General features: G+C 38.0%; 1 protein-coding gene and 1 long non-coding RNA gene across 2 annotated transcripts in view; one reads left to right on the forward strand and one right to left on the reverse strand.

Annotated features, from left to right (window-relative positions):
- The window catches only part of lhfpl3 (LHFPL tetraspan subfamily member 3), a 29,722-nt gene extending 3,866 nt beyond the window's left edge, over nt 1-25,856 (forward strand). The window contains exons 2-4 of the mRNA XM_026209857.1: nt 22,424-22,654; nt 25,060-25,093; nt 25,342-25,856. Of these exons, the coding sequence (XP_026065642.1) occupies nt 22,424-22,654; nt 25,060-25,076 (248 nt within the window). The 3' untranslated portion in view covers nt 25,077-25,093; nt 25,342-25,856. The remainder of the gene's footprint in view (nt 1-22,423; nt 22,655-25,059; nt 25,094-25,341) is intronic.
- Nucleotides 14,638-26,880, reverse strand: LOC113048214 (uncharacterized). Its single transcript, XR_003276418.1, has 3 exons — nt 26,377-26,880; nt 22,403-22,641; nt 14,638-18,437 (listed from the first exon to the last, which is right to left on the reverse strand). It is a non-coding gene; the product is annotated as an uncharacterized LOC113048214 (long non-coding RNA).
- Between the last annotated feature and the right edge of the window lie 232 nt (nt 26,881-27,112).

Consider the following 27,112-nt stretch of genomic DNA (forward strand, 5'->3'; position numbering starts at 1 on the left):
AATTCTGTGAAAATTTACTCAACCTCATATCATTCCAAATCCATATTTATTTTTTTCTTATGTGAAACACAAAAGATGTTTAACAGAAAGTCAACTCGGCTCTTTTGATCTTGGCCACCTCTTCTTCCATAGTAACTGTAGTGGGTTTCTTAGCCATAACTTTGTCTCTAAAGATATTCAGTTGGGTTTATATCAAGACTCTGGGCTGGTCGTTTTTTATTTCGATGTTCTTAGCGTCAAGGGCTGCTTTACCTGCTTTAATGGCTCAAATTTACAGGCTGATTTGCTTGCAGGGAAGGTAATGCATGTTGCTGAAGAAGTTTCTGGTAAACATTTCTGTTCACTTGTAGCTATATAAGAGTCCCAACTCCTGCTGCAGAAAACATTCCCCATAGCATGACACTTCCTCCTCCACCTTTCACTTACTTCTTTACACAACAAAGTTCCCCATCAGACCCAAATAAATTAAACTTGCTCATCACTCAAGTAAACTTTGGACCAGTTCTTCTCTCTTCACACAACATGCTCCTCAGCAAAGGTGAGTCTAGCCTTTTGATTCTTACTGCTCATGAGATGCTTCAATCTGACATCTCTTAAACATTAAACATTGTAAAGCTGCAATTTTCAAGAAATCATAGATTTGGAATGACCAAGTTCTTCTGCAGTGGTTGGAAGGGTCATCCCTTTAGCCTTCATCTGGTCAACCTCCTGTCGGAGGGTTTCAGTCACCTTAGAGCAGCCCGCAATTTTAAAATCTCAGTGAAAATTGGAGGAATGCTGTCAGTTAAATAGGGTTAGTCATATAATTAAGGAAATTGGCACCAGGCGCCAGATTAACGCCTATAAATTGGAGGTATCTGTAAGTATTCTCTAATTTTGATCAGAGTTTTTTTTTTTTTTTCAAATATCTCAAGTTTTTTATACTGTGCTTCAGAAAACAACTGATGCAATTTGCTTAAAACGTTGCTTAAAACACATAACTAAACAGTGACATTTTAGTTTGTTCTCTAATTTTGATATATGTATATATAATTTTGATTTCATATACATTTATAATATAATACTTATATAAATTATATGATATGCAATGAATACAAATTATTTACATATATTTAACATAAGAATGGTGTCATCGATGCAAAAATGCATTTGGTTCTTGCATGTCTTCTAATTCTACTCATGAAGTCGCTTAGCCCATGATCCGTGAGCTCATGAATATGAGATGTTGTGGTTCAGATCATTATATCTTGCTTAAAGTGTGATTTGAAGGTTTAAGTCTTGCTCGACTGACCATTTTTTAATGAACCAATTAAAAAGGCATTTGTCAGTAGATGTTTAATGGGCGGTGGTGTATTTGGTTGCACTTTCAGAGGGGAATAACCTCAAGTAGATTACTGCAGCCATTGCTTTCAGCAAATGTCAAATAAAGATTACATAATCAGATTTTTAAGGACGCCGGCAGCTTAACCGCAGATTTTTAGGGGGGCTAAAGCCTAAATACGTCTGGAATTGCCTATGGTACCAAGTTTGAATTCAAAAGTGCAAATAAGAGCCAAGACAAATGGAAAGATTTTACAGGAATTAACGTAATTTTTGGTCTGGTGTTCTTTTATGTTTCATGGAAGAACGTAAGTAATACAGGTTTGGAACAACATGAGGGTGAGTAAATGAAGTTAACTAAGCTTCGAATTGCTGGTGAATCTGTCATAAGTTTCTTGATCGTTCAAATGATGAACAGTGATTTTTTTGATCCTGATGCCTTGGGGAAGAAAGGATTGATTGATTTTTAGGAATTGAGAAAAAAATAAAGAGCTACAAAGACATTAAGAAGCCATTTAGTACAATGTTTTTTTTTTTTTAAACCTTAAATTTGCTTCTTATACAGGTGCGATATGAATGGATGTCTGCACAGCCTTTATGAAATGGAAACTAGGATTAGCAATTAGCAATAAAAAGCCTATTTGGATATCTAATGGCTTATTGATTGGGTGAAACTCTTCTCAGAACAGCATGTTATGTGTGTAATGAGAAACGAATGTTGTCCCTGTTTACTTATCCCTGGCTTGAAGGAACACAGTCAGCGCTGGTGGCCCAAGTGGGTCACACCAAACTGTAATCTGTTCAATTCAGACAGCACTGAATTGACAATTGACCAACCATAAAATCACAACTGTGAAGACCTGCGGTGTGGATGTCCTAGTACAGAGCAAAAGAGGTGTTAATGCAATCAACCAGAGGTTAATATTTAAATGGTAAATGATCCACTGCAAATTAAACTCACAAAACTTCAAAGGGCTCAATAGCAATAGGCTCAAATCAGACTGAATGACTTGTCTGAGGTACGATGATGGATTATTCACTTCTGAGAGCAATTATGAAATTCCAAAACATATGGACATTTACATACATGTTGACCATCAACGGCCGAGGGTTAGGAGCTCCACAGAAACACCCATGGAAGCAGGGCAGCTTGTGAATGGAGAGCTGATAACTGACTGTACTTCATACTCAATGACTGACTCATTCAGTTCACTCTTGGCCTCCAATAAAACGCCCACTCTTCTATCTGTCTGTCTACTCGCCCCATACATCCAGTTATCTGATAGATTCTAATGCAACAGATGCTTTACTCTTCTCTGCATTCACCAACTAACAAACAAGTACTGAGGTCTTTGTTTAATGGATGTTGCAAACACCTTTTATTGTCTTTGGCAAAAATACTTTTTCCTAATGAAATCCATTTTTGGTGCATTACTATGCAATAAATAATGTCTGTTATCCTTATCATCATAACATATAACAAGCCTGTGGTGTCGAACATGATTGACAGCTATAAATGAGAGGATGCTATAATTAAAAGTGCCTCTTTACAGTTAAGTGTGAGCAGCTGACTTGACTGAGGACAGAGAACATCTGTGTGAGCAAAACCACAAGACATAGTCTGCGACTGACATCAGTGATAGACTGATGGCTCAGAAAGCTGAAAGAGAGTGAAGAAATAATAGCCTGCAGCGGGTGCCTTGACATATTTGACTGGCATTTTAAGATTTAAAAAACGGTTCATGTAGACTCCAGAGTGGGTAGATGTTATTGCTACTAGTTTGGTCAGTTGGATGACCAAACTAGTAAATAAAATAAGCCACATTTTTATTGCTTTTGCTGCTGTCCAATAAAAACCTAGGCACACGTTCGTCTACAAGATGCGTTTTGAAGAGCATTTCATCAGGAAAAATCTGTTGTGTACAAACATTTGATAACCATCGTCAAAAGCTTTTTCAGATTCATTGTAAATCATAAACATCTTAAAGGCATCTTCTAAATGTCTATATGACATCTGAGAGGAAACATCTTGGAGACGTATTGCAGTTGAGCAAACACTATAAATATATATATAAAGAAAAAACTACAACATGCACATGTAAATACACATAGACATCAAATTGACATCTCCATGATGTATTCATGCTAGCAGGGAACCCTTTTTTATGTATGTATGCATTTATTTATTTTCTGACTGTGTGAGAATGTGTGCATGCTTGTGTACCTGTGAAAGTGGTGCACAGAATGTCATTATTTAGGAAAATTCAGTTAATAAGTTAATATTTATCATGTATGACACTTACAGTCATCAAAAATAGCAACCTTGGACAAAACAACATGGGACCCTATAATTATCATTGCATGGACATCAATCCTCCGTTATAGGTTCAAATCATTAATCTTAAGTACAAACTAATAATTATAATGATGCTTAGCAAACAACAAATGATTCGCTCTACACTGCACTTGAAATACAAAGACTAGCCATTTATAAAACCAGTGAATAGTATCTAGTGTGCCATGTGTGAACTGTCCTCCACACGTACACGATTGTGAATCGCAATGTAATAAAATTGCACACATGCTTTGTTCAGCTAGCCATCATAGCATTGAACTCAAACCTGCGGCATGAATCAGTCCTCAGCTAGCCACATATCAGAAATCCAGCATTAGAGATTAGCACTTAGTGGTTAAAAATACCCATGCTCCATAACGCGCAAGCTTTAATCCTCTCCGACTTGATCTCCGCGGCGTGCTGATGAGCACATCGGGCCTGCTACTTTCAACTCAAAGTCACTTTCAAAACGTTCGGCTCAAACGAATTATTAAATTAAAAAAATCCATCGTCACACTGTGGGAAGTTTGTCGTCTCTTAATTGTGGTTGATGGCTTTGGCCAAAGTCTTTAGTGGATTGATTAGCTTGTGTATCCGGAGTTAATGTCATTAGCGCAGGTGTAGGAAAACTGGCTCTTGTTTGTGACTATTAGCTAATCTTGGCTAAGACTGTGTGCCCATGCTGACCACATTTCTCATTCTAAATGGATGACTGAAAGCCCAGTGTTGCTAACTATTTTCTAACATCAACCAGCTCTGTGAAGATTTGCTGCTTTTAGCTTTGACTGAACTGCTCCAGTGAAAGCTTGGCTTGGCTGCTGTTAATCTGTTGCTAGTATATCATGATCACAGATTAGCCTTCTTTAGTTTCAATGTCATTAAAGAATTTTAACCTCATTCTGCTTTTTAAAATGGTATAAACTGCATTAATAATAAAGGCGATCTTTTAATTGCGCACACTAGGTTTGTTTGATGCACTGGTGGTAGGAAATGATGATATACTAATTCATAATTTATGCAAACTTTGCTACCTGACCCAGATTAAAACATGCTGCTCTATCTATCAGTCCATCTTTTTTTTTTTATTCGCTACTCTTTTTGTCACTTTATATTCCTTAAAACTTCAGACTATTTGAAATTTCAGACAAGGCTTCGTCACTTTTTCTTTCAGACTTCTCAATCTAGCTATCATTGAAACTTAGTATGAAATATCGTTATAATATTTTTGTATAAACACGGAGTCCACCACCAGGGTGGGGAATGTTGTCATTTTTAATAGTGCTGTCAAACGATTATTTGCGATGAATCGCATCCAAAAGAAACATTTTTGTTTACATAATGTGCGTATACTGTGTATATTTATTATGCATATACAAATACAAACACATGCGTGTTTATATTCATGAAAAAGATGTTATGTTTATATGTTCAATATTTATATATAATATAAAATAAAATAATATAAATATATGCATTTAAATATTTTCAAAATATTTACTGTACGTGTGTGTATTTATACATGCATAATAATATATACACACATATATTATGTAAACAAAAACTTTTATTTTGGATGCGATTAATTGTTTGACAGCACAAATTTTTTATTTTTACGTGTCAACGAACTAAATTCCCAAACACAAAATCATAATTGTATTTCCTTAAAAGAAACAGAATGTATTCAAAAAATGAATTAATAAGTGAAATATTTACATCAAATGTTTTATTGATACCAAGGCACCAGAGGTCATTGTTGTACATGGTGTATGAATTAAGCCTAAACGCACATTACAAAACAGTAGCTGTGGTATTCAACAAGTCTGCAACAATAAGTCACAGATGCTACCATCAATTTTAAAACTTAAAACCTAATTAAAAAAATGTTGCTGCCAAGTGTGTGCACTATCTAAAGAGAAGAGCAATGAGCAATATCCAAATGCAAAACTAAACAGCGCAAATGGAGGGTGAGGCAGTGGGAAGACAATTAAGAACAAAAAAAAATTCCCAACCAGCCATCAAAGTGTCAGCTCCACTGCTGCCCACATCTCTCCAAACAATTCTTCAGCACGTTCCCCCACAAAAACTACTGCAGGCACATCCTTGCTGTTTGCTGACATTGTCAAGATTGCACTTTTGTGTAGCTGGGTTGAGCTGAGTTGGTGTAAGAACTGAATATTTGGGACAGTACTGTAGCTACAATCGTAGAGTGAGAGACGACATGACAGAAAGCTAATTATGAATCTGTAAATGTGCGTAGGACAGGCTTCTCTTGTAATGCACTCTTGGCCTTTGCCTGCGAATGAGAGTTGTTATGAGCTGAGAGAAAATAGATTTTCACATTTAAAAATACTCCATCCTGCCATAATCAATAAAAAAAAAACTAAACATAAACAAGCTACAGCCAAATGTATTTAAAAAAAAAAAAACAGCAAAGGCTGCCAGAAATCTCTGAGGATGTGTCCTCAAACCAGCATGGAAACTTCAGCTATGAAATAAATAGCTAAAAGCGATGCATTATGCAATCTGTCGTTATCTAGGGTTATCACAGCTAAGTGGAGGTTAGGATGACATTTATTTGATTTCATTTTGAGCTCCTCAATTTGTGCTCCCTGTTAATTCTGCTTTCCCGAGTACTGGAGCTACATTTGTTTATTAACGCCATCTCTTTCCTACCTCACCTTTCTGTGGTTCTTTCTTCAAACGTGAGCTTGTTTAATCACGTGTGACGTGTGTTTAATTAGAACTGGGAAAGAAAGAGCTGAAAAGACTGAACACTTGAAATGTGAACCCACAAACACACTTGTGCACCTGCAGCAGAGAACAAATACACGAACAGAATGAACTCTGATTGCACTGTTCTTTCTGAAAGCGGTTTTCTTTCAAAGAAAAAAACAAAAAAAAACAAACAACTGAGAACATGTGAAAGGCCACAGAACATTATAGACCAAAGCATGTAAAGAACCAAACGTGGAGAGAAAAATATTACAGTACCTCGTCCAATAACATCCTATGGAAGCAAATTTACCATCATTATTTGTTTCTAACTAGGGATGGCGGACTCTTTAAAAAATTTTGACCTATTCCCAAGGCCATTATACCTTTGCAACCATGGGGATATATATATATATAAAACAACAGTTATTTTAAATTGTAATAATTTTACAGTTTTTTTACTCAAATACATTAAGGTATATTATGCATTGTCTATTGCCTGCCACATTGAAACTCCATTGTAACTCAGCTTTTTTATATTTAATGTACTGTGATTATCCTTATTTTCTGTGGTTATGCCACAAATGCTGTTGTTAGAGGAGAAGAATATGAATGAACGAAAAGGATAAATGATTATCAGAGCACTTTCCAAACTCCTTCAGAACACAAACACTTCGCTGGATGAAGTCCACTTCATTTGTATCAGTACTATTACGAAACATAAGTATTTTGAGATAGAAAAGAAAGAAAGAACGACTCCTTTTTAGGTCACGGAGAATCATGCCCTAGGACATGAGAACTCATAAAAATAAAACCCATGAGAGACTGAGGAGTAATTTGATATGTGTCGGCTTGCACTGTATATTTATCTACATGTTAGTACCTGAAGGCCATTGAGCCTCTGTGTTTGTTGCAGCAGCCGCAGCAGCAGGTCCAGTGGGAGACTGAGACTGTACAGCGACAGCCCGCGAGAATCGCACATCTTCAGACGCTTTCATGCTTCGCTCATCTCTCCCAGACCCTTTGATATTATGCATGTGTCAGTTTTTGGCACAAGTTAACATCTGTTTAGAGTTAGAAATAATACATATATATATATTTTAATGTAGGCCTATTTCACTTCTCGACATACTTAATGTGCAACCCTACAATTCAGTACTTTGGGGGCAACAGAGACAAACTAGAGGTGTTAACAAACTGGATTCAGATAAATGAACTCTCTTACCTCCCCCAGCAAAGCTGTTGAGCAGAAAGAGAAAACTGAACGTAGAGGACTGTTACAAATCCTCATGATAGCACCTCTTGTGGCAACGATGCAGAATGCAACAATTTGAGCCTGAGAGATAAAGTGACGTGACATTCAGCCAAGTATGGTGACCCATAGTCAGAATTCGTGCTCTGCATTTAACCCATTCAAAGTGCACACACACAGCAGTGCACACACACACACACACTGTGAACACACACATGGAGCAGTGGGCAGCCATTTATGCTGCGGCACCCAGGGAGCAGTTAGGGGTTCGATGCCTTGCTCAAGGGCACTTAAGTCGTGATATTTCCAGCCCGAGATTCAAACCCACAACCCTAGGGTTAGGAGTCAAACTCTCTAACCACTAGGCCACGACTCCCCCAAAGAAAACTGTTAATGCAGACCAACAGAACACGGCCTCGCAGCACACATTGTAAACCTGCTTCTTTCCAAACCCACACAATGCCCTTCTTTTCAGCGTCCTTGTCAATCAATACATAATAATGGATAGAGTTTGTCTGAGCCAGACCAGAGGCCATTAGCAAGCGTATCAGTGTGCTGTCAGAATAAATTACAAGGCTGATGCTCTGCAGAGGAGAGAAAGCTCTCACCTAGAGGAGGCCGAAATGAGACGCTGTGGCTCAGATGAGAAGGATAAACTGACCTCTATGGTTAGCACATAAAATCAAGCAGGCGGGGCAAAATGTTAAAGGCAGTGTTAGAAACAACAGCGTAAAAGCCCATGGAGCTGGATTTTGTCACAGAGAGACTTCTGAAGAGCACAAAGAGTACAGTTTTCTCTTTACAAAGTTTAAACAATGACTTACATTAAAACACATTGAATGAACTCTATTTCTATCCCCACAGCAAAGGCTACGTTCACACTGCAGGGCTTAATGCTCAATTCCGATTTTTTGAAAAAATTCGATTTTTTTGCAAGGCTGTTTACATTTCCAATTAAATGCGACCTTTTGTGACCTCCTGTGTGAACGTGAAAAGACCCAGAAGTGACCCGCATGTGCAGAAGAGTTCTCAGCGGTGAACGACGTCACTCGTTGTTTGCGGAAGTAGCTAACGGTAAACATGGATGTCAACAACAGTGTAGTCAACATCGGAGCTCTTTTTACAATATTAAAGTTATTTTCCCAACAGAGCCAGCACAATTACAATCTTCTCGTTTTAAGAAAATTAAAGAGGAGCAGAGCAAGGTTTTTGGCCATGGCGTTTTGTGGAGCAGTGTTAGCAACGTCGGTACAGAGAAACGCGTGGGTGCAGAGTCGCAGCCACTAGTGGTGGGATACTGATGTGAGTGGCTCTTCTCATTCCCACCTACTTCAGCGCAGAATTATGACGTTTGTAGCGTATCAATGACGTACGGGTCGGATATATGTGCCCTGGCCGTTCAGACGGAGGTCGCATTTCAAAAGATTGGATACGTATCGGATTCAGGACCACATACCCAAGTGGCCTGGGTCACATTTGAAAAGATCGGATCTGTGTCGTTCAGACTGTCATGAAAAGATCAGATACAGGTCACATAGGGGCAAAAAAAATTGGAATTGGGTCGTTTCAGCCTCTAGTGTGAACGTAGCCAAAGATGCTGTTTATTTCACATGAAAGTCGCAATGTAGCAGCAATATTATAATAAAGTCTAATTTGTTGAGAGAGGATTAACTACTCCTCTCATAAAACACTGCAGTCAGTAAAAAGAAAATGAATCTAAAATATAAAACAAGTATAAAATACATATTTAAAATGGCAAAATATTCAATGCCGTTTCTGTAGTAAACAACTTCTATGACTGGATCGTTCTTCAAAATTATGACTAGTATAGTTTTGTACAAACAAATGTGTCTTATTATTCTGTAGTTTTTTAGAAGTATAATTTATGAAATTCAAATGACTGAGTTCACAGTCTGTCTAGAAACGTTTATCACTGACAATCTGTTTCTTCTTCGGATAAAATCAAATGGATTTTAACTTGATTCTTACTTTAATGACACGGATTTACGTGTGACAAGACTTTTTTATGTATCAGAAGCATTTTTGATGACTTCTAAACTTTGCTTAGAAGGCAAACATTGAAAACACACAGAATAATTACATAAGCAGAAAAGAATGGGCTTCAGCAGTCAGGGAAAGGCAAAGTAAAGTGTGTGCGAGGCAAGTTTTGGCATAGAAGTTCCCCTGTGTATAGGTGTCTGGGGAGATCAGGGTTTCATTGGGAAGAGAAAACAGCACTTCTGTTCTAAGCCACTACTATCAGCACTTTCTACTTTCATCCCTCCTATACATCAAATCATTATTATACTATGTGTATCAGTTGCAGTAAAATAACATTCAAATGTATTTACTGAACTGATGATTTTTTAATTAGCACCCGAGCCATTATTTATTTGCTACCCTCACTTGGTGGAGCCTTTTAATAGACTACATTTTCACGCAATATAAACCTTGACCAAAAATATATGACTGTGTCGCTTATGGGCTTAACCTAATTAAAATTGAAGCCGCCTGGAATGAATAATTTAAAACCCCACAGATTAAAGAAGATAATATGCATAATTAGGTGCACGCTGGTATAGCGTGTGGTGGATTTCAACGTAGAGATATTGCATATTTCATGATTTACTTTGGACATTTAGAAAATGGGTCATCATGGAGATCAGTAATGTCCATACTGCAAAATAAAAAACAAAGTCATATTAATAAATCAATGCATAATGTATTTTATAGAGGTTGGTGTGTATGCTTGTACGAATACATTACACACATATTCCAATTAACAATTATAGCAAATGCTCTCTAATAATGCAAAATGGGCTGTTGTTATTACTTGCTGCTTTAACCACAGGTTTGTGACTTGGCAAATGTAGAGGGACACATTAGAAGGCTCCAGTTAATATCAGTAATAACCTCTAACACTGATGGCTGCCAGTGCAAAGAGAGATTTATTGGAGATGAACTCAATTCTGGAGACCTGAGCTATTACCATAAGACTTTATGACATATTGAACAGTCTACTTCTATTTCGAACCAGCAGTAATCATGACCTAGTTTTTCCCTTACATTTACGTCCATTGCCTTGCCTTTTACCAATTCACTTGACCACTGTATTGGTTGTATCTTTCCATTTATTTAAATATAAAGAACAAACTAATAAAATATTTATAATTGGCTATTGCAGAATTTTGATTGACAATGAGCCTGGGCTTCATACTTTCGTTTTTCTTCATCTAATCCTATGGAGAACACAATCTCTCTATTTGAGATATATACACACACACATATATATATATATCATTTCACAGTCTTGACGCAGCACCATTGCTGACCCCTTTCTTCAAAACCCTATAATGAATGCATTAATATCTCACAAATATATATATATATATTTTATGTTTAATGAGACTAAATAAACTCTAGTGATGGCAACCCCTTTATGATTTTCAACAGAAAGGAAAACAGTGTTCACAAATATGCTGAATGTTTTAAAACCCTTTGGACCTCAGAACCCTGCAGCTGACAGAGAAAACCTATTAAAATAAACGCTGTTATAAAAGAGAAAATCTGAATAAAAATAAAATAAAATAAGGGAAGGCAAGGCAGGCCTAAAGTAAATTTAATTAAACAATTTTCTAGTGATCATGCAGCAGTAATCAAATGATGGAGAAAAGTGTTATCACAGGGCATATATCCAGACATGTGGTGTAGTTAAGCACAAACAATTTAATGAGCAAAAAAGTTGGCTGTTGCAGTTGTGGGGTGATGCTATACAATCCCCGTGAAGTGTGCCAGAACTGCTGCATCCTCCACAATCTAGCACTCAGAACCAACCTGCAGAATGGGGTATTGTGGGGAGCTGTTTGCGTTCAACACAGATGTTGTGGGTGCGTTTGTCCGTTCACCGATTTGAATAATCCCTATAGTGAATCGGATGCTAAAACAACGAAAACAGTGCATGCAAATAAACAGTGCTGTCAGTGGGTGCAATTCATTCTTAGTGAATTCCCCCTTCGGTTATCTCTCAGCCCAGCATGGCAGGACGCCGGAGAGGCAGAGATAGTGCTCTAGAGAGCTTTAGTAGTTCTCAGCCCGAGAACAGCCATGAGCATCTGCAGGAGAAAATGAACAGAGAGAGAGAGAGAGAAAGACTTCAGTAGAGTAATGAGAACAGAAGAGGCGATAATGCAAAGACCAAGGGTCTTACAACTGCAAAAAGAGCAGTTAAAGTGGGAGAGAATGGACCATTTGAACAGGACAAGTGGAATGGTAATAGAGCATGGTAGAGTTAAAGAGGACAGAAGTGGTAGAAAAGGATGACAATGGACTACATTGCCACGGGAAGTATTTCACCTTCACCTGAAAATTCCTGTTCATGAGAGTTTCTATTTGAAAGACTGAATTAGACCTGCACAAATTCAATGAGCAATGGTTAAATGTGACCAGGCATATCAAAAATGAAAAATGAGAATGAAGAAAGGAGATTTTGTCCTGGTGGGGTTCATAACATTGTGCCCCATGGACTTTCATTGTATAGACAAAACAACAACAAAATGCCTCTGGCCCACGAAATATAAAGTTTTAGAACGACATGGTGATTAAATAATGACAGAATTATCATTCTTGTATAAACTGTATATTTCATCCAAAAGAATGAATATTATTTATATGTATTCCGTAGAATGTTGATAACCAGAGTTGATGGTAGCCATTGACTTCCATGATATTCTTCAAAATATTTTCTTTTGTGTTCAGTAGAACAAAGAATCTCATACAGGTTTGGAACAAGTGGAGTACATGAGAGGATTTTCATTTTAAGGTGAACTCTCCCTTTAAGTGATGTGATTGAAGCTGCATTATGAATAAAACTCTTGTTTTTGCTGTTAAAGAAACGGTATAGTGCGGTACAAGTACAGAGGGAACACAATGTCACAGACATGCATGTTGACAGCTGACCTCAGATGCATGAAGTTTAGTTTTATATTTGAAAAGCACCTCTCCGGTAGTTGTCATGGAAACCACACACTTCTCTGCCCTCCCTTTTTCTGCAAAGTGTCTGTGTGCAGATGCAGTGTTGCACAATTAGTCTCGCTCGGATTCATACACGCGCCGAGCGGTGGGGGTCGAGTAGATGGCGAGTTTTGTACATGTTAACGCACACACTCTGAGGGGCACGATGGAGATGCCCCTTCTGGATTACTCCAGTAGACCACTCAGCAGGTGGTCTCTGATAAAAATCAAGTGTCCCGGAGCTATAACACCAATTAGAGCAAGAATAACAGTGTTGCGGTCCTAACAAGAGCCGTGGTGCCATTCCATTTATTTCTTTTCATTATATAATTTAGGAAACATTAGAAGAACGTCCACCTTTCGGTTATCAAACCCCCAAACATCTGGAGGTGGAGTGAAGTAATGATTAAGCCACAGGGCTGGTTTGATTCCCGCATGAATAACAACCATTGTGCCCTTAAGCAATGCACCTAGCCACAGGAAATGATGCCTGTAATACGTTCATGACAGCATTCCGTAGAAACACTGCATGAATGTCACAGAAACTATTTTCATTGATGCCTCTGGTTGTGGCGATTAATATTAAATCAGAAAATCATAGAAACCACCTACACAACAGTACTGCAAACACACAGCAATCTGTTGTTAACCGCTTAGAACCTTAGCGTGTGCATAGTAATCACCTGACAACCACCCACAACAACCTAGGATACACTGAGAACAGATTAAGGTAAATGGTGCTTGTGAAGGAATTATTCCATTACATATTACATCTTATATTAAAACACGGATAAATCCTCAATGTGTCCTCAATCTGGCAACCCATGTGAGCATTGACACAGTAATGCAGACCAATCCAGAAGTTGACCAATCTCTAAGAGACTCCAAGACCTGAAATGTATGGGTCGGAGAAAGGAGACAAAATGTATACTTTTGGTGTGCCTCCAGGAGCAGGGTTGGGAAACTTTGCTCTAGTCGTCACCCTGAACAGTGCAGCCTCAGTATTTTTGACTGTTATGGAGGGCCTGCTGAGTTGGTCTTCAACCCCTGGTCAAAGTCACCTACCTGTCCTCATCTTCATTACCCTAACCCTAACCCTTGAGCAATTAATTGAATCATTCATTCAAACGATTAATTCAAAATAGCTGATTGATTTAGAAACTAAGCAAGTTGTTGTCTTTATGATCAGAATATTGAATCATTGACATTCAAAAACAGATTAAATCAGGAAACAGTGATTTGTGTTTCACGCAAACGTCCTGCTCTGGCTTTGTTAGGAACTAGGCCTATTTTTGTTGGCAAAACACACACACACACACAAAAAAAGACTAAAATTGTCTAAAGTGTAGCTCACTCAATGCTAAATTAAAATCTGTTGAACTATAAAATCTATCTCTCATTTGTGATCAGGCTCGTTCTAAAATTCAGGAAAATTGCACTCTTGCTTGTGTAATATTACGGCTTCTTATTTTACATATATATATTTTATATATTTATATATTAATGCGGTTTTTTTTTCAAAGTGAGATACTCAGTGTCACATATCGTTGAAACAAAAATTACAATATCATCATAGATGAGCAATAACACATACTCCAATAGCAACCACGGCAATATGCTAAAAACCAGAACAAAACTTAGCAACTGTATGGCAACCACCTTTAATAAGGTACTACCCATTCATACGCAACATAGCAATGTCCTGGCAACCACCCACAACACCATAGCAACCTCTCAGAACATACAATAAACCAACTACATAGCAACCACATAACAATATGGCTAAAACACTTAGAACACCTTAACAACTGTGAAGCCACACCCTGGCAACTACCCATGACACCCTAGCAACCTCATAACAATGGACACTTCAAACACCTTAGTGAACACAAAGCAATGTATAAAAAAACAGCATTTGAGTAACACTCAAATCTCCTTCTCCTGTAGAGCATCTAAGACCCGGAGCACGGTGCACAGCAAATACAATTCTAAGGCTCTGCGCCACATCTGAGGAATATTAAAACAATCCCATCAGCCAACTTCAAACGCTCAGCTCACGCAGAGAAACCAAAGAGGACATCTGCAGAATATTCAAAAACGCCCCTTCCTCTGAGTGCTGTCACACAGTCTGGGAAACCTGAGAGAGATAGAGAGATCATCTCTGAATTTAGATGAGCTGTGCTAATAAAACAGAACGCAGAGAGAGAAACAAAAGCTCTAGTGTCTGTCAAGTAGTGAAGATGTGGACTGCATTTGGAAGGACACACCAAGCATCACACGGACACTTCAGTGAGCGCTTGACAGGGCTAGATAATGCTGTCCTGGGGGGCCCAATTCAAAACGTATTGGTTTCCAACAGGGAAGAGGAAATATCCATTACATAGTATTGGGTTCTGCCAAATACACACGCAACACACTGGTTGTCATCCAAATAGGTTTGCTATGCCAATCCAGCTTGTGTGGTTGAAATAAGTGCATCAGAACGATAAAAGAGAATTTTTCTCTTAATCTGTTTGCTTTTTCTTTTTGTCTATTAAGGGTTTGTGTATGTCTCCTCTCGTTAAATCTGTATTTTGGCACGCTCATTTAGTTTCCTCCCAATCTTGGCGGGTGTGCTCGTGCTCGCCAGTAATTAATTGGACCACCTGTTCCCAATCACCTTTACTGTTCCACCGCCCCCAAAGAATTATGGGATATGTAGTCTTTTGCGTTAGGGTAATGAGGTTATATGCGCACACGTTATAAAGATTATGACTGCATATTTTCAAGATGTCAAACGTAATGTATTTTTGGATGTTCGGGTCGATTTTCCATATATATATATATATATATATATATATATATATATAAACTGCAGTGATGCACAGAAAAGAGAAAGAGAAAGGCTTTTTGAAATGGAAAATCAATGTACTGCTCACTGAACATTGCACAGTATGCTGTTTTAGAAATAGCATGTGGAACAGTAAGCATTGTGCAAAAATATATTATGCTACATTATTGTGACATTTCCTATTTTCACATAAAAAATGAATAAACGAAATCCCCGACTTTTACACTCTGACTAAATGAAACATGCAGCATAGTAATTTATGCATAATAGATATTCTTTCATATGCTTTAAAAAATATATATATATTTGGCAGTATTAAGTGTATACTGTGTAGTATGCAGGAAGTAATAAGCTAATATGCTACTGATTTGAAACGTTCCACAGTACACAGGTAGAGCCAGTGCATTTTAAATCTGCAAATGATACATGCAATGCTGTTTTAGCTAGAATAGAATATTGCTGTCTACCTGTCTACAAAAGTATGTAAAGTATACATAGTTTATAATGCAGAAAAAGTAATAGTGTGTCAGTTGCGCTGGCCTGGTTTGCCCAGGAGGGAGGAGTTCAGGAGCGCTGCAGTCAATAACACACCCATCACTTATCAAAAACCCCACAAGACTGACAATCCTGAGAGCGTCTCCATGACAACACAACTCACTCCACAGAACTCACACACGTTCAGAGCCAACTCTCAGCTGCGGCGTGAATAATAACTCTGCTGCATCTCTTAGACTTTCCTTAGAGCACTTTTATCTTAATTCAGAGGTAGCATTTTAACACATCATCTTGTTTCTATTCATCTTCAAAGGGTTTATTGAACCATTATCATTGCAATCAATATGAAGTTTAAATTTCAAATAGCCACCTGCTTTTTACGTGACTTTGGATGTGTTTAGAAAATTAATGTTTAGATATTTTACACAAAATAAAAATGCAAAAGGACCCTTTTTGCAGTGTTTAGGCCACTATAAACCTGTTTCAACCATATTACGCCTTTTTACGTTTATCTAGGCCTACTGAAATAATCCACAGTGGGAGCCACTTTGTGCAAAGCCTGTTATATGTAACATATGCCACTGGCAGAGCAGAGAAGCCCATTCAGGATTTAACAGTCAAAGACAGATGTTTGTCTGAAACAGGCTGAACCCAAATTTGTCTTGTGTCAGGTAAGCATGAAAGCACAGCTTGTGTCTGCACAGATGCATTCATGATTAGGTGAATGAAAAGGGTAATAGACATAAAAAGAGTGGCAAAGACATTATGACCAACAAACATATAGAAAGACAGACAGACAGACAGATAGATAGATAAAATTAGATAGACAGGTATCACTGATGCATTTGGATCAACTATGTCTATTACGAGAGACATTCAGTGCCGAGCTGTTAAAATGGATTGAAATGAATTAATGAAGTGTTTTCAAAACTGGTTCTCTTGCTTATACTTAATCATAGTTCAATTGCTCCTCCTTCCCCACTTGATTGTGTTAACGCTTTTTTGATTCCAAACAGTGGTATGATTATTTTATCATAATTCATAACGGCAGCTTATTAGCCATATAATGACGATGCAGGAGAAGGCAGTAAAATGCATAGCATTGCTCACCTCACTTTTAAACTTTGATTTTGTTTCCAAAGTGTGAACACACAACTATACTTGTGTCTAAAGCCATATTCAGACGGGTTTCATTTTACATGGAGAAGTTGGGCAAAGTCTCTTTCAAGGAAAGTCTCACTCAACGGCCAGATTACACTATTCCTGTGCAAATAGACCAGCTGTAAATATGCACATAAATATTCTGTCATTTCCAGGCACGAAACTTCTGTTAGCTTTAGGTAAGTGCCTATTATTAACACAATCCAATCCGAATTTAATGAATAAATCGTTTCACTGGACCATATTATAATCTTATAATAAACAATGAAGTACGCACCGGAAGCAATGTGGCCCGCACATGCGAATTGGCCAATATTATTACAAACATCCTGCGGTAAAATAACATTAATCCATCTACCCTTGTAAAACGAATCCCATCTGTATAGGGCTTAATATGCTTTGAATGTGCAGCAAATGTTTTCGAATAGAGATTCGCTATAATTTGGTCCATATCAGCAGTGAACTGTACTAGAGTTTACCTAAACCGTACCCCAGATCGCCTTCGTGCAACCAAGTTCAGAAAACAGCTTTCATATCATCCAATAAAACTGAACTCTGATGCCAGACGAACCCAAGTGCCTAATCGTGTGTGTGTGTTTGGCTCTGTTCAAAACCTGGTGAGCTACCCTGCTATCTACTACCTACTAGACAGCTTCCTACCTGAAATGTATCATCATAATTGACTGATTTGAAATGTTTGCAGGAACTCACAATTATTTTTTGATGCTAACGTGTTGCTAAGCTAACAGTGCTCTAAAAATGTGATTTTGCCTTATTATTTGGCTGAAACTAAGTATCTTTGGAGCCTTTTGGAATAGTGCTTGAGTCAGGAGCGCTGCTAAAGTGTCTTAAAATGTTGTCTAGGTAGGCAGCTAACTAGGTTTTGTAGAATAGATAATGTCTGGCTGCAGAAGCAGGGAATTTTATATTAGCATGGATGCAGTGAGGTTTCTCTCTCTCTCTCTCTTATTCTCTTTTCTTCTATTCTTTCCCAACATTCATCCCTCTCTGGAATGGAAAACAATAAGCTGCCATTCTCAGGATGAAACACAAACCCTGAGGCGTTACTCTATTCTTGCCTTGACAATATATTGAGCAGCAAACAACTGCAGCTTAGCAAGAAAGAGGCAAGGAGAGACAGGAACCTTGCATTATCTTCTCCTCTCTCCATCCATCTTGTCTCCTTCCCTTATCATCCTTGGTGCTTCTTCTCCTTCCATTGGCTGGGATGTAAAGACATTTTAACAAATGCCAAGTCAAGCGATGTCAGGGGAAGATGAGCGTGAGGAAGCACCTTTTTTTCATCCTTCACTGCTGCTAACCTGCATACAAATGTGAAAAGTTGGGTACTTAAAGGGATAGTTTACCCAAAACGGCCAATTCTGTAATTATATATACACCCTCATATCATTCCAGACATTTGGATTTTCTTCTATGTAATTACAGCGTTCAAGCTTCTTTTCAGTACTATAAAAATGGATAGATACTGAAACCCTCAAGTTTGAAAAATTCAAAAATCAATGTAAAGGTATTATAAAAGTAGGCCATAATGGTAGTGAACTATATTCAAAGTCTTATAAAGCAATGTGACATTTTGATCTATGACTAGACTTCAATGTATGCCATTATTCACTATTATTCACTGATCTCTTATTTCAGCTATAGCTTTCTAATCTCATTTGTGTTTGAGTATTTTCAAATATAGCGCTACCAAGATATTTCGCTCCAGGTTTGAAATAAATGACACTAAATAGCATTGCTATTAATGGGTCTCAACCAGTGGGAATGAGGCAAATTTAAATGCACAAAAATGGGACTAAGAGATGACAGCTGGGAAATTTTTTGAAAATAATGACTTAAAGGTCTGTTCCATATACATATAAAGCTATGATTTCAGAATATATAGAGTCATGACTATTTTAATGGTATGTTTACATGAGTAAATGAAGTCCAAATGTAAATTTAGGTGAACACAAGTTCAGAACAACATTCAGGGAACTGCTCTATTAGTCAGCAGCCTGTGTATTTTAGTTCCCTGTGTTCTGGACAGATCTTAATCCATTTCAAGGGGCTTCATCAATAAATTGTTGGCTGAGATTACAGGAAAGCATGAAAAATTGATATGCGGAGTATAGAGGAAAGACTGAGGGGAGGAGAAGGGTATCGCAAATGTATATTTCCTAACGGAAACACTCTCTCACATGCAGAATCCTCATCTTTAACTGTGTTTATTTATAGCCTCTATCTACAAACACATCTCGGATGTGACACTCACAGCATCGGCATTCAGAGCACTCTCGCTGACCCAGATGCAGCATGAGTGCTCGCTGCCAGCAAAATCAAAGCCCCTCGCAATGCAACCGCAGTCTGATCTATTAGAAAAGAGCTAGCGATACTACAGAACCACGAGGTTGCCTTTCCATAATCTATTCTGCGGCATCTATTACATAAAAATAAGACAAAACGGGATGAAAAAGACAACTTGTCTTTTGCAAGATGGTTGAGATAAGGCCAACTCATTATCAGAGCTCAGCTGTGTGCGTTTCTTCGATAACATTGAACGGTTTAGCTGAAGAGCTCCTTTTCATTTGTATATGTGTGTGGTGCAGTGCTGCAGGCTCTGGAGAGGATTGTGGAATGAGAGAAAATGCTGATGGTTTCTATTATTTATAAGCATTCCCCACATAATGTGTGTGTAGCCATGAATCTGGTCCGATTTAACGCACTACACTCAGCAGCTTTCCCTCCAGCGTGTCCTATAGTGACGTGACGGGTGCATGCAATTTCTGCACTACCACCAAACATCTGTCATTGGACAAAAAACTCACACCACTAGTGGAGCCAGAAGTTGACATGAACCTTTTGTCGGTCATTCGGTTTGTGTAAGTGTAAGTCTTATTGGGTCGGGCAGCATTTGCACTTTCAGCATGGATAGACAAATTAGTTGTCACTGAAACTTGTCATGTCCTGGCTGGATAGGACACGGTGCACCACCATAGGAAGGCTGGTTGCATGAGTGATAGATTCAGTCACACTGTCACAAACAGCCCCAAGAAAAAACCTATGAGCTCTTTAAAGTGACTGCGGCGCAAATAAGCTGTGGATGGAGGGATGAGGGTGATTGGCTCTTAGCTTTAATGTGATTACTGTTAGACTGCTGATGGCTATTAGTATAATGATGATGAATTTCTTTTGAAGTTTCGCTTATTAGATACACGAACCAAGAGATTAAAAGTGAGAGATAGAAGGACAGAGATATAGGACACGCTTTTAGTGACTGTTCATGTCTCTATCTATTTTGTGACACAGCAAACTCTGTGACAAAGACAAGTAGGAGATGTGTTAATCGTGTCTGATTCATTTGACAGCATCCATATGTGGGCTATTTTATGTCTTAAGATATAGTTTTTTTTCTTTCTGATTGCTAAATCTGTCCAGCTTGGTTCATTCAACCAGTTATGCTGCCTTCAAATCCTGCTGGGAAGCTCCTACTTAGGGGTTCGGAAGTCTTATTTTCTACATGATGGGCATTTCATTGATTTTGGATCAGAGTAAAGAGGTGGGCAGTTTCATAGTTGTTTTTTCTTGGTTTTAGTTTCTTGCAATGGCTTGACACTTCATGTCAATAAAGCAAAAAAAAAAAAAAAAAATGTAAATTAGATATGCAATTGACGTGTTGTGTAAAATGGCTTAATGTTTTTATGATTTTCAAATTTTCTCCCTGCCTCAGGCTAGATATATAAACAGGTTAAATTAATCAAACTTTTTGCTCTTCATCAACTATATTATATATTCCATTCATAATTTTTTTTTTCAGAACGATTGTCCTATGTAGGGTTGCAGAAATGCTGGATCTTATTTCACCATATCTGAGATTGGATGAATTTGATAGTCCAGGGGTTTCCAAATCTGCTCCTTGAGCTTAGCCTCAAATAAAAACCTCTAAACCAGCTCCTCGTGGTCTTTAGTATCACTAGAAACTTCAATGTGTGTTAGAGCTAAACTCTAAACTAACCTGTCCATTTCGGGGTTACCCCAAGAAACCAAACTCCAGGACTCAAACAGGGGACCCCCAACCTCCAAGTCAGGTCTCAAAGAAAATCCCAAAATTTTTCTATTGGTTACTACATCATTGTGGTGCCCTTCTTTTACGTGTGATCAACCCTTTATGACTTTAGGGCAGCATCAAGGTAATTTGTCTGATAACTCAAAGAGAAGGCCTGGTCACATTATAAATTACTTCCTCTTGTGTAACTGATTGTGCCTGCATAAAACTATCAATGCATCAAAACTGGCACATGCAGTATTCGCATTTCTCCTCACAAAGTTTTGCAGGATTTACCATGACCGTGATCTGATACTCCTGAAGATACAGTCATCCGGTCTCAATTCAACAGGGATGATGTAAGGGCTCACAGTTGGTACTGCTGATGAGCTAATATCAGATCTATTGCTTGTTCTGTGAGGTATGTGGTAACGGAAGGGTAATACAACTTTTAAGCTGTCACAAACTGTAGATAGACAAGTGTCTCCCAGCCCTGTGGCACATGAATAGTACAGAATAGTGGAACTCTAAGACATGAAATGGGTGGTTCAGAAATGGGATACATATTGAATTGCTTTTTTAGCACACTTCTGACATAACCAGTCTCATGAGTTTAGGTAGGACTTCCTGAACAATGGTTGATAAGTTAACAGACTTATATTCATGGCAGGCTATAAACGAAAACTAATTGCATTGAACATTTGCATTTAAGGAGTAGGCATTTGAGCAAATTCAGGGATCAGAATATCATGAAGACCTGAAAGTTTTTTTATTTTATTTTATTTTTTAACTTTGGCCAGTAAGCAACCATCCGAACACCCAAGCAACTGTGAAACCACCACCCACATACAGCATTGTGCCTGCAAGTTTTACACTGGCAAGAATCACCCACATTTTGTTCAGAAACTTTTGCAATTTTGTTTTGTGTACAAAAATGACTCATAGCAGCTTTCGACAGTGTGTGCTTTTTGTGTGTGTGTGTGTGTGTGTGTGTGTGTGTATGTGAATATAAATTGGGGGCTCGTACGGGATTACTGGTACCTCTTTCCTCATTCATCTCAGCTGTCAGAGATGTTATAATTGAAGAAATAGAAAAAAGAAACCAGCATGAATTCTTTCATTGGAGCTGATTTTGTTCCCCAGCTTACGCTTTAAAACTGCCATCTATCATATCGCTTAAGTACAAAAATGCATTCTGCTGTTGATTAAATCCATAGAACGTTTATTAATTGGATGACTCACGATGCCTGCTTTCTCTCTTAGGTGTGTGTCTGGTGTTGGGCTGTATGATATATCCTGATGGCTGGGATGCTGATGAGGTGAAGAGGATGTGCGGAGAAGGGACGGACAAGTACACCATTGGAGCATGCTCAGTGCGCTGGGCGTACATCCTGGCCATTATGGGCATCCTGGACGCCCTCATTCTCTCTTTCCTGGCTTTTGTGCTGGGCAACAGGCAGGATGGACTCATGTCCGAGGAGCTGCTGGGAGACAGTAAGATTAACCTTATTTTGTCTGAAGAATTGTTATTCTGTGTCTGGTCATGTCTAAATGTCATGTCTTACCATGGGAGACTGCAGATGTATCTCAAAAATGTGTCTTAATTTATGCAAATAAATCATTTTAAAGAGTTTTGGACCATAAGATGTTATACACAGTTAACAGTTTACAAAGAGTTTTGGCAGAGCAAAAAATACAAATACAAAAACAACTTGAGAGTCGGTACCTTTGACGAAAACACCATTTGGTTGTGGAATCTAAGCATTATTGCCGTTGAAGTTTACCTGCTACTGTTATTTATTTGCAAGCGATATAAGGGGAGGGACAATGTTATTTGTATAGGACAAATATTTGTATATATATTTGGACCATCATTTTTCAGTTAACATTATTTTGGGAAACTTCTCAGTGTACATATTAACTTCAAATTAGACATAGGGGCCAAAATTTAAGGAATCTGCATATTAAACAATTTGTGAACCTTACCAAATTAAAGGGTTACTCTACCCCAAAATGAAAATTTGGTCAATAATCACTTACCCATATGTCATTTCACACCCGTAAAAGCGTCTTCGTCTTTTGGAACACAATTTAAGATATTTTGGATGAAAACAGGGAGGCGTGTAACTGTCCCATTGACTGCCAAGTAAAATACACTGTCAAGGTCCAGAAGAGAATGAAAGAAATCGTCAGAATAGTCCATCTGCCATCAGTAATTCAACCGTAATGTTATGAAGCAACGAGAATAGTTTTTATACACGAAGAAAAAAATAAATAACTTAATTCAACAATTCGTCTCCTCTGTCTCTCCACATCACCATTTTGGAGAACATACGCTGAATGCAAACTGCGTACGCTCTTCTGTGTCAGCCTCAGCCATGACACATGAGTATGTTTTCTATGTGTATTTACACTTTGACTTGAAACGAAAACAGCGCATCTGTGCAGCGTTGTTGAAACAGAAGCGTGTCCAGCAGATATTCTCCGAAATGCCGTTACAGTGACGCGGAGAGACAGAGAAGACGAATTGTTGAATAAAGTCGAAATTTAGTTTTCTTAACGTACAAAAAATATTCTCGTTACTTCATATCGTTACGGTTAAATTACTGATGGCAGACAAACTTTTCTGATGACATCTTTCATACTTTTCTGGACCTTGACAGTGTAACGTACATGGCAGTCTATGATACAGTCTCAAGCCTCCAGGTTTTCATTCAAAATATCTTAAATTGTTTTCCGAAGACTAACTAAATTCTTACAGGACTGGAACGACATGGGGGTAAGTGATTAATGACAAAATCTGCATTTTGGGCTGGAGTATCCCTTTAAAGTAACATGAGATTAATTATAACTATGCTTTGATATACTAAAAGAAAAAACAAACAAGTGTTTAACAAGTGCATAATGAAACTTTTCTCTGAAAGAATCCAGAGATGGCCTGGCTAATCTTGTGCATTTCTGACGCACATTATATGATTTAGTTGTAATCACAAAATGCGTAACTTACATAAAGAAATACAAACTTGATTCTCCATTTCTCCCCATAAATGCTCTAACCCATCAGTTTTCAACGCGCAGCTGTTGAGCCATTCGGTGCAATTCATTCATTACTAGACAGAGCCTGCCAGCCAGAGGTGAGAGAAGACTCAGCTTGAGAAAAGAAGACAAAGCGATGGTCATTAAGGACAGAATCAGATGATAGGGCTGTGAAAATAGATGAGATATGAGAAGGAGCGAGAAGAAGAGGAAAATGGCAAGTGAAGAAAAAAGATAGAAAGGTAGAATTTACCATGGACTGGGGTTAATTGAAGCCTCGGCTCTGGACCAAGCCATGAATTTCTAATGACTGTTTACACAGCTTGCTGTCAGCCAGTCCATATTAATCACAGGCACAGCATCCACTGAAAGCCATGCTGTGCTGAACAGAACACCTTCAGCAAAACACTATTTATGGATATGGACTATAAAATGCTTCATATAATGAAGGAACAAACTCCACTTTCAGGAAGTCCTGGAAACCTGGACCATAAAACTATTATTTTATATAATGGCAATGAAGGGTCACTTATAGGTGTGTTAAGGTTTGATTTCAAACTGATGAGTTGCAAATGGTGAGTAATGATATTTGTATAATGATGAATGAGCAATTCACGTCTTACTGCTGCAGAAACCAAATGTATATCATATTTTGTGACTGCAAATGATGGTGTTAGTGCCATCTAGTGGAAATTACTAGTTAGGTTTATCCCAACTGATGGTGTGTGAAAAAAGTCTATTTAATGTGTATTTATCAAATGTGACAGCTTTCAGTAGTTGATAAATATTTCTGCTGCATTTGAGAATTACACTGTGATTTTTGCTTTAGTTTTGATAGAATTTTCTCCTTTTCCCATCAACAGAGAGTGGAAATGCATAGATGCCAGATACACTCAGGTGAGCGAGTGTTGGTCAGTATATACGCACCTTTTTGTCCATACAATGAAAGTCATATGGTCCAATGCATGTGTGTTTTTTTTAAGACATAACTGACAACAACACTCTTCACAATATCTTATTTTGTTTGGAAATAAAGTGATGTTATGAATTTTTGAAACGATCTCTCCAAGTTTAGCTTCCTTGTATACATTTCTCAAGTGCAATGCTGTGGATTTTTACTAAAACATCACTTAAATCTGTTTCAGGTGTTTCTGTCTCGTTCAACGAAAACCATTATGTGAAATCACAATCCAGCTTTACCCATCATCCTGAGGGCAGGAAGCCTGACTAAAGCAGTTAAAGGATGCAAACGGTGAATGGAGTTGGAAACTCGATGCTTTTCATTCCAAATCCCTTCTTTTCACTTCACTCCCTGGAATTGCTTCTCAACAAACCCCCACCCTACTTTAATTTACAGTGTTCTGTGTTACTAACATGATAGGGCAGCTAATGCACCGTTTAGAAGTAACTTTAACTTGGATTAATAATAATAATAATATTTATTTTTCATTGCGTTCTCCTTTAAAGGCCTGCATTACGATAATATTTTGGGATTTATGAATTACTGTAAAACACTGTTCTATTTGACTGGATTCCTCAATATAGAAGGAAACGTTTACAGGCTTGAATTGTGGGATGTACATTCTGGCACAGAGCTGCACCACAGACATTTTCGGCCTGTTATTATTGGTCACCACCACCCCTGGACAAAAAAAAAAGAGGGGAGCAAAATGGTACACTAAATCCTTACCACTTAACAGAGCCAATTTACACGCAAGTGATCATTTATCGGAATTCAAAATGTACAATTATTTCAACAAAACACTATCCAACATTGTTTAAAAGTGGTATGTAAACAGAAGCTGTGAGTTCACTGTTAATACATTTTAAAAATTAGTGTCAAAATTAGGGGCAGACATCTCTGCCATTAGTAAATGTGCACACGCCAAGTATATACAGAAGTAGGAGAGTGTTTTAAGTATTATGTATTGAGTGTATATGTTGAATTTCTGTTTGTCTCTAATTCGATATTTACTTCTCGGCAGTGTTGGTGCTGTATAGTTATGTGTGCCATAATTATGATGTTCTCAGCTGGTACCGTTTCGTACTCTTGGTATTATCATTCTGTCCCACCAAGACAAACGAACAGCCTAGGATCGCCAATCAAAAACGTCATGGGAAAAACTGGAGGATGGGGTTTCAAAAAGCAAAAGCCCACAGGAAATGACCTCACAGTGTACCTCGTGCCACTCCCTCCCTTCTTGGACAACGCTGGATGAAGTTCTGAAGGAAAAGGAAAAAATGTTGTTTCGCTTTATTTATTGGGTGTCAGTCTTGTCAGATGATGTTCTATGTAGAAAAAAAATGTAAATACACCATTCAAATGTATTAGTTATAAAAGTTCATTAAAGACAATTCACCCACATTAATGAATAAAGATTTTACCTCTACCAACTGAAATCGAGATATTTAATTTTTACCGTTGTTGTAAACAACAGGCATATTTATCTTATTTACTTTTTTTTTTTTTTTTTTTTTACAGACCAGCGGTGTCCAATCCTGCTTTTGGAGGGCCAATATCCTGTAGAGTTTAGCTCTGATACTAATTAAACGCATCTCAAACAGCTTCCCACGCTCTTCTGAATTACTAGAAACAGAGCAAGCGTGTTTGTTGGTTGGTTGTAACCCAAATCTGCTGGATGTTGACCTTCCTGGAGGACTGGACACCCCAGACCTGCACTAGGTAAAACTGACCTGACAGCTGCTTCAGTCTTCAACACGGCAAACCTTGGCATGAAAGATACATACAAACATCGGCGCTTATAGCTAACTTTATTTACGCACCCCATGCTCATATTTCCTCGTCATAACTTTTCTACCTTCATTCCGGTTGATTGTAACCTCTTGCTTGATGTTGTTTGGTCATCTAATCTTTCTTCTTTCAATCCGATTGGTCAAAAAACCTCTTTCCTTTCA

Source organism: Carassius auratus, chromosome 29, assembly GCF_003368295.1.
Source record: "Carassius auratus strain Wakin chromosome 29, ASM336829v1, whole genome shotgun sequence".
Taxonomy (NCBI): domain Eukaryota; kingdom Metazoa; phylum Chordata; class Actinopteri; order Cypriniformes; family Cyprinidae; genus Carassius; species Carassius auratus.